At 43.6% G+C, this 15,319-nt stretch overlaps 1 protein-coding gene across 1 annotated transcript in view; it reads left to right on the top strand.

The window, feature by feature from the left end:
* The window catches only part of LOC115195421 (protein AF-10-like), a gene marked incomplete in the record, with an annotated part of 77,746 nt that overhangs the window by 61,104 nt on the left and 1,323 nt on the right, over window positions 1–15,319 (top strand). The window contains 2 exon segments of the mRNA XM_029755257.1: window positions 6,330–6,478; window positions 9,003–9,120. Coding sequence (XP_029611117.1) covers window positions 6,330–6,478; window positions 9,003–9,120 — 267 coding nt within the window.

Below are 15,319 nucleotides of genomic sequence, written 5' to 3'. Positions count from 1 at the left end.
AGTCTGTAACACAACAAAAGGTGGAAAAGTCAAGGGGTGTGAATGCTCTCTGAAGGCAGTGTGTGTGTGTGTGTGTGTGTGTGTGTGTGTGTGTGTGTGTGTGTGTGTGTGTGTGTGTGTACTGTAAATATTTAGCTGGGGGTTAATGTGGGGCGGTAATGGAGATTCTTGTCGTTAATCTCATCCCTCCATCCTGTCTCCTGCCGTTCCTGCTGACAGATAGATAGTTAATCTGACAGATTGTTGTGTGTGTGATGGTTGGGGGCTAAATGGGGGTTATATCTTGGCTGGGTTAATGTTTGATAATACAGGGTGTGTCTGGGTGGGGGGTTAATCAGTGCTGGTTAATGTCATTGGGAGGGCAGCTTGGGTTAAAGTAGGCTTCATGTTTTGCAGTACAGGCAGGGCTCCAGCCGTCTGATATGTTGGCTGCTGTTCAGTGTAGTATTCTCTCCTGGTTTACCCTGTCTAAACCTACTACATCTCTCCTGGTTTACCCTGTCTAAACCTACTACATCTCTCCTGGTTTACCCTGTCTAAACCTACTACATCTCTCCTGGTTTACCCTGTCTAAACCTACTACATCTCTCCTGGTTTACCCTGTCTAAACCTACTACATCTCTCCTGGTTTACCCTGTCTAAACCTACTACATATCTCCTGGTTTACCCTCTCTAAACCTACTACATCTCTCCTGGTTTACCCTCTCTAAACCTACTACATCTCTCCTGGTTTACCCTCTCTAAACCTACTACATCTCTCCTGGTTTACCCTCTCTAAACCTACTACATCTCTCCTGGTTTACCCTGTCTAAACCTACTACATCTCTCCTGGTTTACCCTGTCTAAACCTACTACATCTCTCCTGGTTTACCCTGTCTAAACCTACTACATCTCTCCTGTTTTACCCTGTCTAAACCTACTACATCTCTCCTGGTTTACCCTGTCTAAACCTACTACATCTCTCCTGGTTTACCCTCTCTAAACCTACTACATCTCTCCTGGTTTACCCTGTCTAAACCTACTACATCTCTCCTGGTTTACCCTGTCTAAACCTACTACATCTCTCCTGGTTTACCCTCTCTAAACCTACTACATCTCTCCTGGTTTACCCTGTCTAAACCTACTACATCTCTCCTGGTTTACCCTGTCTAAACCTACTACATCTCTCCTGGTTTACCCTCTCTAAACCTACTACATCTCTCCTGTTTTACCCTGTCTAAACCTACTACATCTCTCCTGGTTTACCCTGTCTAAACCTAGTACATCTCTCCTGGTTTACCCTCTCTAAACCTACTACATCTCTCCTGGTTTACCCTCTCTAAACCTACTACATCTCTCCTGGTTTACCCTCTCTAAACCTACTACATCTCTCCTGGTTTACCCTGTCTAAACCTACTACATCTCTCCTGGTTTACCCTGTCTAAACCTACTACATCTCTCCTGGTTTACCCTGTCTAAACCTACTACATCTCTCCTGTTTTACCCTGTCTAAACCTACTACATCTCTCCTGGTTTACCCTGTCTAAACCTACTACATCTCTCCTGGTTTACCCTCTCTAAACCTACTACATCTCTCCTGGTTTACCCTGTCTAAACCTACTACATCTCTCCTGTTTTACCCTGTCTAAACCTACTACATCTCTCCTGGTTTACCCTGTCTAAACCTACTACATCTCTCCTGGTTTACCCTCTCTAAACCTACTACATCTCTCCTGGTTTACCCTGTCTAAACCTACTACATCTCTCCTGGTTTACCCTCTCTAAACCTACTACATCTCTCCTGGTTTACCCTCTCTAAACCTACTACATCTCTCCTGGTTTACCCTCTCTAAACCTACTACATCTCTCCTGGTTTACCCTGTCTAAACCTACTACATCTCTCCTGGTTTACCCTCTCTAAACCTACTACATCTCTCCTGGTTTACCCTGTCTAAACCTACTACATCTCTCCTGTTTTACCCTGTCTAAACCTACTACATCTCTCCTGGTTTACCCTGTCTAAACCTACTACATCTCTCCTGGTTTACCCTCTCTAAACCTACTACATCTCTCCTGGTTTACCCTGTCTAAACCTACTACATCTCTCCTGGTTTACCCTCTCTAAACCTACTACATCTCTCCTGGTTTACCCTCTCTAAACCTACTACATCTCTCCTGGTTTACCCTGTCTAAACCTACTACATCTCTCCTGGTTTACCCTGTCTAAACCTACTACATCTCTCCTGGTTTACCCTCTCTAAACCTACTACATCTCTCCTGTTTTACCCTCTCTAAACCTACTACATCTCTCCTGGTTTACCCTCTCTAAACCTAGTACATCTCTCCTGGTGAGGGTGAGCCCCCCACAGGCTTAGACGTGGTTAGTCCCTGGCCTGAGGAGGATGGATGGGGGGGGTGATGTTGTTAAGTTCTTATTGATCACTTTTGATTGATTCCCAATTGGACAGTCCTACACCTATGTAGCTGAGCTAATGGGACTGCCCCCCCCCCCCACACACACATCCCCAGCCATCCTTTCTTATGTGTTGTTGATGATTCACTAGAGGCCATAAAAACGTATTAGCTACATGTGTTCCTGTGTAGACATGAGAAATGCAGCCCCACCATTCAGCCAGTAGTACTGGAGCGAAGCTTTGGGATGGATTTGTGTAGGTGGACCAATAAGTAGGGGACAGGTAGCAATGTGCCAATACATTTTGTATTTTCAATGACAAGACTTATAATAATGGTATATCTGTAGAGTTAACTTCAGATTGCTCGTTTCATAACCTCTTCGATGTTTAGTCCTCTATATAGGACCTGTTCCCACTAATATTTCTGTGTACAGCGCGCTCTGTGAACGGTGCAACGTCAAACGCCTTAAACTCCCTAAAAGTGGTGGTTGTCCCGATTTTCATATGCGCTATTGCAAGCACTGCTGTGTTTCACAGACACAGGAAATCAGTGTTTTGCATAGGGAGCAACACGTTACATTTTCTGGCCTATCCAGACAAAGAAAGGATTTCCTGTGCCCGTGAAACTCACAAGTGCGCTTGCAATGGCGCATATGAATCGGGAGAATCTAGCGGATGCAGCAATAGTAGTTTCATTTCGCTGTGATCTCAAATGGGATTTATAGCTCTAAACAGATTTTTTTTTAAATCATTTAAATAAAGGCCACTTTCTCTTGGTCACAGACGGAGGTTGTAACGAGGCTGCATACATTTGAATGGTGTCTGGCAGAAAAGTCGATGTTGTCAGTTATATGAAATGGTGCCAATATATTATTGTCATGTCACAAAGTATGATCACACAGTATTTATTTTACACTTATAAGAAAGTTGAAATCTTAGAGTAAGTCGTTTATCATTTTATTGTTACTATATTTGGAAAGCATTTCAGTCATTTCAAGCCCTATTGCCCCACTTTTGTTGAATAGGAAAACAATTATATGCATTTTCACATTTGTATAATATTTGTACTATGTACTTTAGCTTGTATCTTCAAAAGTGACTGCATTTTATAGCTATTTTTTTAACCAGAAATTTGAGTTCCAGACCTTTCTAAAACTATGCAGCATTACCAGTTATTGTTTATGGCCACCTCATGAAAAAGAATTACTTTTGGGTATGTCTATTTTCACAGAAATCTATATTTTGCCTTATAATTCAAATCAAATTGTATTTGTCACATACACATGGTTAGCAGATGTTATTGGTCACATGGTTAGCAGATGTTGTTGGTCACATACACATGGTTAGCAGATGTTGTTGGTCACATGGTTAGCAGATGTTGTTGGTCACATACACATGGTTAGCAGATGTTATTGGTCACATACACATGGTTAGCAGATGTTATTGGTCACATGGTTAGCAGATGTTGTTGGTCACATACACATGGTTAGCAGATGTTACTGGTCACATACACATGGTTAGCAGATGTTACTGGTCACATACACATGGTTAGCAGATGTTACTGGTCACATACACATGGTTAGCAGATGTTAATGGTCACATGGTTAGCAGATGTTATTGGTCACATGGTTAGCAGATGTTGTTGGTCACATACACATGGTTAGTAGATGTTACTGGTCACATGGTTAGCAGATGTTATTGGTCACATGGTTAGCAGATGTTATTGGTCACATGGTTAGCAGATGTTACTGGTCACATGGTTAGCAGATGTTATTGGTCACATGGTTAGCAGATGTTACTGGTCACATGGTTAGCAGATGTTATTGGTCACATACACGTGGTTAGTAGATGTTATTGGTCACATGGTTAACAGATGTTAATGGTCACATACACATGGTTAGCAGATGTTATTGGTCACATACACATGGTTAGCAGATGTTATTGGTCACATACACATGGTTAGCAGATGTTAATGCGAGTGAAGCAAAATGCTTGTGCTTCTAGTTCTGACAGTGCAGTAATATCTAACAAGTAATCTAACAATTCCCCAACAACTACCTTGTACACACACATTCAAGGCAGCATCAAATGATGTATCTTAATGTAGTCAGGTGTCTTATTTTAACATGAGTATCTGGTAAAGAATTCTGTTATTGAATGGTATTAGACCGTCTTATATGACCCTATCGGTATATAAATAGTGGATTGTCTTCAACAATCTTGTAAGTTAGGAGCTGTGTTGTATTGTGTAGATGATGGTATGATTTGAGGAGTAGTCTAGGAGTTTATGCAGTATGTGATCTCCCCCCCTCTCTCAGGCACAAAGCACTCTTGTTCCTCTTGTGAATGTGTGCTGCCCACAGCCATTCAGCCTTTTGTGGGGTGAGGGGGGCCTCTCTCTCTCTCTCTTCTTCTCCCCCCACCACCACCATCCCAGGGGTCACTAAGGGGCAGGGGCAGAGTTTATCCCGTGTGTGTGTGTGTGTGTGTGTGTGTGTGTGTGTGTGTGTGTGTGTGTGTGTGTGTGTGTGTGTGTGTGTGTGTGTGTGTGTGTGTGTGTGTGTGTGTGTGTGTGTGTGTGTGTGTGTGTGTGTGTATAAAATCAATGAAATAGCAGCAGCAGCAACAACAAACAGAGAACTAGAAGGACGTGATGGAGTCACATGAATATGTATGGGGCCTCTCCGGTCTTCAACCCTGTATGAAAAGCTGTGTGTTGTGACAGAAGAATGTGTGAGTCTTCACATTTCTTCCTGTTATTCTGGGTCAGCTGCAGGACTGGTCTCCACCTACTGGGTGTGTGTGTTTAATATGCGTATGTGTGTGTGTGTGTGTGTGTGTTTAATATGTGTGTGTGTGTGTGTGTGTGTGTGTGTGTGTGTGTTTAATATGTGGGTGTGTGTGTGTTTAATATGTGTGTGTGTGTGTGTGTTTAATGTCTGGGTGTGTGTGTTTAATATGTGGGTGTGTGTGTTTAACATGTGTGTTTGTGTGAGTTTAATGTCTGGGTGTGTGTGTTTAATATGTGGGTGTGTGTGTTTAATATGTGGGTGTGTGTGTTTTAATATGTGTGTGTGTTTAATATGTGGGTGTGTGTGTTTAATATGTGTGTGTGTGTGTTTAATATGTGTGTGTGTGTGTGTTTAATATGTGGGTGTGAGTGTTTAATGTCTGGGTGTGTGTGTTTAATATGTGGGTGTGTGTGTGTGTGTGTGTGTGTTTAATGTCTGGGTGTGTGTGTTTAACGTGTGTGTGTGTGTTCAATATGTGGGTGTGTGTGTGTGTGTTTAATATGTGGGTGTGTGTGTTTAATATGTGTGTGTGTGTGTGTGTGTGTGTTTAATGTCTGGGTGTGTGTGTTTAATATGTGGGTGTGTGTGTTTAACATGTGTGTTTGTGTGTGTTTAATGTCAGGGTGTGTGTGTTTAATATGTGGGTGTGTGTGTTTAATATGTGGGTGTGTGTGTTTTAATATGTGTGTGTGTTTAATATGTGGGTGTGTGTGTTTAATATGTGTGTGTGTGTGTTTAATATGTGTGTGTGTGTGTGTTTAATATGTGGGTGTGTGTGTGTGTGTGTTTAATGTCTGGGTGTGTGTGTTTAACGTGTGTGTGTATGTGTGTGTTTAATATGTGGGTGTGTGTGTTTAATATGTGGGTGTGTGTGTTTAATATGTGGGTGTGTGTGTTTAATATGTGGGTGTGTGTGTGTGTGTTTAATGTCTGGGTGTGTATGTTTAATGTGTGTATACATGCTGAATGCCTGTGTAGGAATGCTTGTTATTGCTCTGATTTGATCAAGCCAACTCATTCATGGCATCAATCACTACTGTCCTGCAGACGTATAAACACCAGACAATGAGGACTTTACTTCCACGGTTATGGAAAATGATCATAGTGATGATGATGATGATGATGATGATGTCTCTCTTTGTAGGTGCATTCTCCAGTGGTGACGTGTCATCAGGGGCGGGACCTGTTGCTATGGGTGGCGCTAACTCTGAGTTGCAGCAGCCGACACCCTCACTAGCCCCTCCCACTCCCTTCACTGCCACAGCCCCCATGACCAGCACAGCCTCCTCCCATGTGAGCAGACACACACACATACAGACACACACACCACACACACATACACACCACCACACACCACACACATACACACCACCAGACACCATACACACACATATACACACCACACACACATACACACCACCACACACCACACACATACACACCACCACACACCATGCACACACATGTACACACCACCACACACCACACACATAAACACCACCAGACACCATACACACACACGCACACACACATGCACACCACCACACATACACACCACAAGACACCACACACCACACACACAGACTAGACCTGTACTGAACAGTCAGATCAACGTTAATGTCAGAGACATACAAGTTAAATAAAGTTCTGAAAAGCATGAGAGACATGTTTCATATCTAACATCCTGACCCCCCCCCCCCCCCATCTCTGACCCCTGACCTCCTAGCCGGTCCTCTTTCCAAATGAGCAGGGGATCTTTTTCTCTCTTTCTGTCCATTTGTCCCCCTCTCTCCTCCCTCCCCCCTCTCTCTGCCCAGTTCTACCCCTCTGCTCCCCCCCTCTCTCTGCCCAGTTGTACCCCTCTCCTCCCTCCCTCTCTCTGCCCAGTTGTACCCCTCTGCTCCCCCCCTCTCTCTGCCCAGTTGTACCCCTCTGCTCCCACCCCTCTCTGCCCAGTTGTACCCCTCTGCTCCCCCCCTCTCTCTGCCCAGTTGTACCCCTCTGCTCCCCCCCTCTCTCTGCCCAGTTGTACCCCTCTGCTCCCCCCCTCTCTCTGCCCAGTTGTACCCCTCTGCTCCCCTCCTCTCTCTGCCCAGTTGTACCCCTCTGCTCGGCCCCCATCTCTCTCTCTCATTTCAATTCAAAGGGCTTTATTGGCATGGGAAACATATGTTTACATTGCCAAAGTAAGTGAAATGGATAATAAACAAAAGTGAAATAAACAATAAAAATTCACAGTAAACATTACACTCCAAAAGAATAAAGACATTTCAAATGTCATATTATGTCTAAATACAGTGTTGTAACGATGTGCAAATAGTTAAAGTACAAAAGGGAAAATAAATAAACATAAATATGGGTTGTATTTACAATGGTGTTTGTTCTTCACTGGTTGCCCCTTTCTTGTGACAACAGGTCACACAACTTGCTGCAGTGATGGCACACTGTGGTATTTCACCCAGTAGATATGGGAGTTCATCAAAATTGGGTTTGTTTTCAAATTATTTGTGGGTCTGTGTAATCTGAGGGAAATATGTGTCTCTAATATGGTCATACATTTGACAGGAGGTTAGGAAGTGCAGCTCAGTTTCCACCTCATTGTGTGGTCAGTGTGCACATGGCCTGTCTTCTCTTGAGAGCCAGGTCTGCCTACGGCGGCCTTTCTCAATAGCAAGGCTATGCTCACTGAGTCTGTACATTGTCAAAGCTTTCCTTAGTTTTGGGTCAGTCATAGTGGTCAGGTATTCTGCCACTGTGTACTCTCTGTTTAGGGCCAAATAGCATTCTAGTGCGCTCTGATTTTTGTTTATTCTTTCCAATGTGTCATGTAATTATCTTTTTGTTTTCTCATGATTTGGTTGGGTCTAATTGTGTTGCTGTCCTGGGACTCTGTGGGGTCTGTTTGTGTTTGTGAACAGAGGACCAGTTTTCTTAGGGGACTCTTCTCCAGGTTGGTCTTTCTGTAGGTGATGGATTTGTTATGGAAGGTTTGGGAATCGATTTATTTTAGGTGGTTGTAGAATTTAACGTCTCTTTTCTGCATTTTGATAATTAGAGGGTATCGGCCTAATTCTGCTCTGCATGCATTATTTGGTGTTTTACGTTGTACACGGATGATATTTTTGCAGAATTATGCATGCAGAGTCTCAATTTGGTGTTTGTCCCATTTTGTGAATTCTTATTTGGTGAGCGGACCTCAGACCTCACAACCATAAAGGGCAATGGGTTCTATAACTGATTCAAGTATTTTTAACCAGATCCTAATTGGGATGTTGAATTTTATGTTCCTTTTGATGGCGTAGAAGGCCCTTCTTGCCTTGTCTCTCAGATCATTCACAGCTTTGTGGAAGTTACCTGTGGTGCTGATGTTTAGGCCAAGGTATGTATAGTTTTTTGTGTGCTCTAGGGCAACAGTGTTTAGATGGAACTTGTATTTGTGGTCCTGGTGACTGGACCTTTTTTGGAACACCATTATTTTTGTCTTACTGAGATTTACTGTTAGGGCCCAGGTCTGACAGAATCTGTTCAGAAGATCTAGGTGCTGCTGTAGGCCCTCTCCGCTTTCCCCTGATCTGACAGGCACTATAGAGGAGTAAAGGGGATCCAATTCTATCAGTCACCCATCCGGTCCCACCACACACATTCTCCCCTCTCATACATAGTGGAGAGGAGGCCCAGGGCAGCAGGACATCATGTCTATTTACTACCTGTGGAGGACATAAAGCTGGTCCATGCACAGTGTGTCTGTCTCCCCAAGTCACCAACTGCATCCAGTCATCCTCCATGTATTGTAACTGAGTGTCTCTCTCCCCTGTAGGTGAGTGGGTTACCAGCTGTAGTGTTCAACATGGCTCCTTCCCACATGTTTGGAAACCGACTCAACCCCAACTCTGCCATGGCTGCTCTCATCGCACAGTCTGAGGCTTCCCCCGCAGGTTGGCACCAACGTGTGTGTGTGTGATCACGGATAAATCACGGTCTACAGAGGGTTCAGAGGTCACCACAACCACTGACAGACTCCTCCCACTGACACACTGCTTAGGTTACGGCACACACACACACACACACACACACACACACACACACACACACACACACGCGCATGCATACACACACACACACACACACACACACACGCACGCACGCACGCACGCACGCACGCACGCATACACACACACACACATACATGCATACACACACACATACATGCATACATATATACACACACACACACACACACTCACGCATGCATACACACACATACATATACACACACACACACATGCATGCATACACACACACATACAGCAGTGATGGGTTAGAGAGAGGGATTGACTGGGTGGGATGTGGTGACTGGTCTACTTGTGGAGGTAGGTGGACATAGGAGGAGTAGGGCTGGGTGATATGGGCAAAATATCATATCACAATATTTTTCACATTTTTGACGGTATTTTAGGTTTTTGAATATTAAATGTTGTCAATATGCTTTCTGAGTATCTCATGACCTTAGGGTGGCAACACATAAATGATAAGTGATTCCAAACAAACAAAATGATTTTCAGCATTTTCATCAATTTCTGTATTTCCTGCAATTTTGTTAATATTTCCACACTGTGACAGGCAGCATGATATGGGCAAAAATATAGGCTTAGTTAATTGGTGAACTGTTGAAATCATGGAAATATAATTATTATTTGAAATCTATACTTGGAATATATTGAGCTGCACCTTGAATACATTGTTGTTTGACATGAAATAAATTAATAAGCCAGTGAGTAATTATTGACCGGGTAGGAACCAAAGTGTTGGTCAGTGTTTCCAGGTAAGCCTAATTTAGATGTTACATTACATGTTTTCTTACTTCATGTAGCTAGCCAACTGGCCAACATATTAATGCTTCGCTTATTCCTCTCTATACCATTGCACAAGCATGCTTGTCTAGGCCTACACCAGCACTGGTACCAGGCAGTATTAGCTAGCTAGCTACGTTTGCTGTGACTCTTAGCTAGCTAGCTAAATGTACTAACTAGTGATTAGCATTAGCAGCTAACACAAATTATTTTAGCAACATCTTGCTAAGAAAAGACGAACTTATAGTTTGCAGAACGTAAGATAAAGACCTGGGCCTTGACAGTAAATCTCAGTAAGACAAAAATAATGGTGTTCCAAAAAAGGTCCAGTCACTAGGACCACAAATACAAGTTCCATCTAAACACTGTTGCCCTAGAGCACACAAAAATCTATACATACCTTAGCCTAAACATCAGCACCACAGATAACTTCAAAAAAGCTGTGAACAATCTGAGAGACAAGGTAAGAAGGGCATTCTGTGCCATCAAAAGGAACATAACATTTAACATCCCAATTAGGATCTGATAAAAAATACTTGAATCAGTTATAGAACCCATTGCCCTTTATGGTTGTGAGGTCTGGGGTCCGCTCACCAACCAAGAATTCACAAAATGGGACAAACACCAAATTGAGACTCTGCATGCAGAATTCTGCAAAAATATCATCCGTGTACAACGTTAAACATCAAATAATGCAACCAGAGCAGATTTAGGCAGATACCCACTAATGATCAAACTCCAGAAAAGAGCCATTAAATTCTACAACCACCTAAAAGGAAGCGATTCCCAAACCTTCCATAACAAAGCCATCACCTACAGAGAGATGAACCTGGAGAAGAGCCCCTAAGCAAACTGGTCCTCTGTTCACAAACAGACCCCACAGAGCCCCAGGACAGCAACACAATTAGACCCAACCAAATCATGAGAAAACAAAAAGATAATTACATGACACATTGGAAAGAATTAACAACAACAAAAACTGAGCAAACTAGAATGCTATTTGTCCCTAAACAGAGAGTACACAGTGGCAGAATACCTGACTAATACTTTCCAGCCTGGATTTGAACCCAATCTAACATCTCTGGAGAGACCTGAAAATAGCTGTGCAGCGACACTCCCCATCCAACCTGACAGAGCTTGAGAGAATCTGCAGAAAAGAATGAGAGTAACTCCCCAAATTCAGTTGTGCCAAGCTTGTAGCGTCACACCCAAGAAGACGCGAGGCTGTAATCTCTGCAACAAAGTACTGTGTAAAGGGTCTGAATACTTATGTAAATGTAGTATTTCTGTTATTTATTTGCAATACATTTTTGCTTTGTCATTATGGGGTATTGTATTTTATGTATTTTTTTTTTTATATTTTTTTTTTCACCTTTATTTAACCAGGTAGGCTAGTTGAGAACAAGTTCTCATTTACAACTGCGACCTGGCCAAGATAAAGCAAAGCAGTTCGACAACATACAACAACACAGAGTTACACATGGAGTAAACAAAACATACAGTCAATAATACAGTAGAACAACAGAAAACAAAAAGTCTATATACAGTGAGTGCAAATGAGGTAAGTTAAGGCAATACATTTTTATTTATTTATTTATTTCACCTTTATTTAACCAGGTAGGCAAGTTGAGAACAAGTTCTCATTTACAATTGCGACCTGGCCAAGATAAAGCAAAGCAGTTCGACAACATACAAAAACACAGAGTTACACATGGAGTAAAACAACATACAATCAATGATGCAGTAGAAAAAAATAAGACTATATACAATGTGAGCAAATGATGTGAGATAATGGAGGTAAAGGCAAAAAAATGCCATGGTGGCAAAGTAAATAAAGTATGGCAAGAAAAAACACTGGAATGGTAGATTTGTAGTTTGAAGAAAGTTAAAGTTAAAATATAAATATAAATAATATGGTGCAAAGGAGCAAAATAAATAAAATAAATAAATACAGTAGGGGAAAAGGTAGTAGTTTGGGCTCAATTAAAGATGGGCTATGTACAGGTGCAGAGATCTGTGAGCTGCTCTGACAGCTGGTGCTTAAAGCTAGTGAGGGAGATAAGTGTTTCCATTTTTAGAGATTTTTGTAGTTCGTTCCAATCATTGGCAGCTGAGAACTGGAAGGAGAGACGACCAAAGGAGGAGTTGGCTTTAGGGGTGACCAGAGAGATATACCTGCTGGAGCGCGTGCTACAGGTGGGTGCTGCTATGGTGACCAGTGAGCGGAGATAAGGGGGGACTTTACCTAGCAGGGTCTTGTAGATGACCTGGAGCCAATGTGTTTGGCGACGATGATGAAGTGAAGGCCAGCCAACGAGAGCATACAGGTCGCAGTGGTGGGTTGTATATGGGGCTTTGGTGACAAAACGGATGGCACTGTGATAGACTGCATCCAGCTTGTTGAGTAGAGTGTTGGAGGCTATTTTATAGATGACATCACCGAAGTCGAGGATCGGTAGTATGGTCAGTTTTACGAGGGTGTGTTTGGCAGCATGAGTGAAGGATGCTTTCTTGCGAAATAGGAAGCCGATTCTAGATTTAATTTTGGATTGGAGATGCTTAATGTGAGTCTGGAAGGAGAGCTTACAGTCTAACCAGACGCCCAGGTATTTATAGTTGTCCACAAATTCTAAGTTAGAACCGTCCAGAGAAGTGATGCTGGACAGGCGAGCAGGTGCGGCAGCGATCGATTGAATAGCATGCATTTAGTTTTACCTGCGTTTAAGAGCAGTTGGAGGCCACAGAAGGAGAGTTGTATGGCATTGAAGCTCGTCTGGAGGTTAGTTAACACAGTGCCCAAAGAGGGGCCAGAAGTATACAGAATGGTGTCGCCTGCGTAGAGGTGGATCAGAGAGTCACCAGCAGCAAGAGCAACATCATTGAAGTATACAGAGAAGCGAGTCGGCCCGAGAATTGAACCCTGTGGCACACCCATAGAGACTGCCAGAGGTCCGGACAACAGGCCCTCTGATTTGACACACTGAACTCTATCAGAGAAGTAGTTGGTAAACCAGGCGAGGCAATCATTTGAGAAACCAAGGCGGTCGAGTCTGCCAATAAGAATGTGGTAATTGACAGAGTCGAAAGCCTTGGCCAGGTTGATGAATACGGCTGCACAGTAATGTCTCTTATCGATGGCGGTTATGATGTCGTTTAGGACCTTGTGCGTGGCTGAGGTGCACCCATGACCAGCTCTGAAACCAGATTGCATAGAGGAGAAGGTACGGTGGGATTCGAAATGGTCGGTAATCTGTTTGTTAACTTGGATTTCGAAGACCTTAGAAAGACAGGGTAGGATAGATATAGGTCTGTAGCAGTTTGGGTCTAGAGTGTCACCCCCTTTGAAGAGGGGGATGACCGCAGCAGCTTTCCAATCTTTGGGAATCTCAGACGACATGAAAGAGAGGTTGAACAGGCTAGTAACAGGGGTTGCAACAATTTCAGCAGATAATTTTAGAAAGAGAGGGTCCAGATTGTCTAGCCCGGCTGATTTGTAGGGAGCCAGATTTTGCAGCTCTTTCAGAACATCAGCTGAATGGATTTGGGAGAAGGAGAAATGGGGGAGGCTTGGGCGAGTTGCTGTGGGGGGTGCAGTGCTGTTGAATGCAGTAGGGGTAGTTAGGTGGAAGGCATGGCCAGCCGTAGAAAAATGCTTATTGAAATTCTCAATTATAGTGGGCTTATCGGTGGTGACAGAGTTTCCTATCCTCAGTGCAGTGGGCAGTTGGGAGGAGGTGTTCTTATTCTCCATGGACTTTACAATGTCCCAGAACTTTTTAGAGTTGGAGTTGCACGAAGCAAATTTCTGTTTGAAAAAGCTAGCCTTGGCGTTTCTAACTGCCTGTGTGTATTGGTTTCTAACTTCCCTAAAAAGTTGCATATCGCGGGGGGCAGTTCGATGCTAATGCAGAACGCCACAGGATATTTTTGTGTTGGTTAAGGGCAGTCAGGTCTGGGGAGAACCAAGGGCTATATCTGTTCCTGGTTCTAAATTTCTTGAAAGGGGCATGCTTATTTAAGATGGAGAGGAAGGCATTTTTAAAAAATAACCAGGCATCCTCTACTGACGGGATGAGGTCAATATCCTTCCAGGATACCAGGGCCAGGTCGATTAGAAAGGCTTGCTCGTTGAAATGTTTCAGGGAGCGTTTGACAGTGATGAGTGGAGGTCGTTTGACCGCTGACCCATTACGGGTGCAGGCAATGAGGCAGTGATCGCTGAGATCTTTATTTGAAAACAGCAGAGGTGTAATTAGAGGGCACATTGGTTAGGATGATATCTATGAGGGTGCCAGTGTTTGCGGCTTTGGGGTTGTACCTGGTGGGTTCATTAATAATTTGTGTGAGATTGAGGGCATCAAGCTTGGATTGTAGAATGGCTGGGGTGTTAAGCATGTCCCAGTTTAGGTCGCCTAGTAGCACGAGCTCTGAAGATAGATGGGGGGCAATCAGTTCACATATGGTGTCCAGAGCACAGCTAGGGGCCGAGGGGGGTCTATAGCAGGCGGCAACGGTGAGAGTCTTGTTTTTGGAGAGGTGGATTTTTAAAAGTAGAAGTTCAAATTGTTTGGGTACAGACCTGGATAGCAGGACAGAACTCTGCAGGCTATCTCTGCAGTAGATTGCAACACCGCCCCCTTTGGTCGTTCTATCTTGTCTGAAAACGTTGTAGTTAGGGATGAAGATTTCACAGTTTTTGGTGGACTTCCTAAGCCAAGATTCAGACACAGCTAGGACATCCGGGTTGGCAGAGTGTGCTAAAGCAGTGAATAAAACAAACTTAGGGAGGAGGCTTCTAATGTTAACATGCATGAAACCAAGGCTATTACGGTTACAGAAGTCATCAAAAGAGAGCGCCTGGGGAGTAGGAGTGGAGCCAGGCACTGCAGGGCCTGGATTCACCTCTACATCCCCAGAGGAGCAGAGAAGAATAAGTATGAGGGTACGGCTAAAAGCTATAAGAATTGGTCGTAATGGATGAGGCATATTGATATTAGAGAGAGGCATGCATAGCCAAGTGAACATATGGGTCCAGTGATTGGTTGGGCTGACTGGGGACACGGCGATTCAGACAGTTAGCAGAGAGTTAGTATAGAACACTTCTAGAAAGCAGCATGTCAGCAACATTGTTGCATCCATCTGACCATGCAGTGTGAACAGCAACTAAGTGCTCGTGACTCTGTGGTCGAGCAACCGCTCTCTCGACAGGGGGCAGGGCTTGGTGAGAGAGAGAGAGTGAGTGAGAGAGAGAGAGTGAGAGTGAGTGAGATGAGATGAGAGAGAA

The sequence above is a fragment of the Salmo trutta genome, chromosome 6 (assembly GCF_901001165.1).
Source record: "Salmo trutta chromosome 6, fSalTru1.1, whole genome shotgun sequence".
Taxonomy (NCBI): Eukaryota; Metazoa; Chordata; class Actinopteri; order Salmoniformes; family Salmonidae; genus Salmo; species Salmo trutta.
Note: the sequence above shows the minus strand (reverse complement) of the source record. Positions and strands in the feature narration are given on the sequence as shown.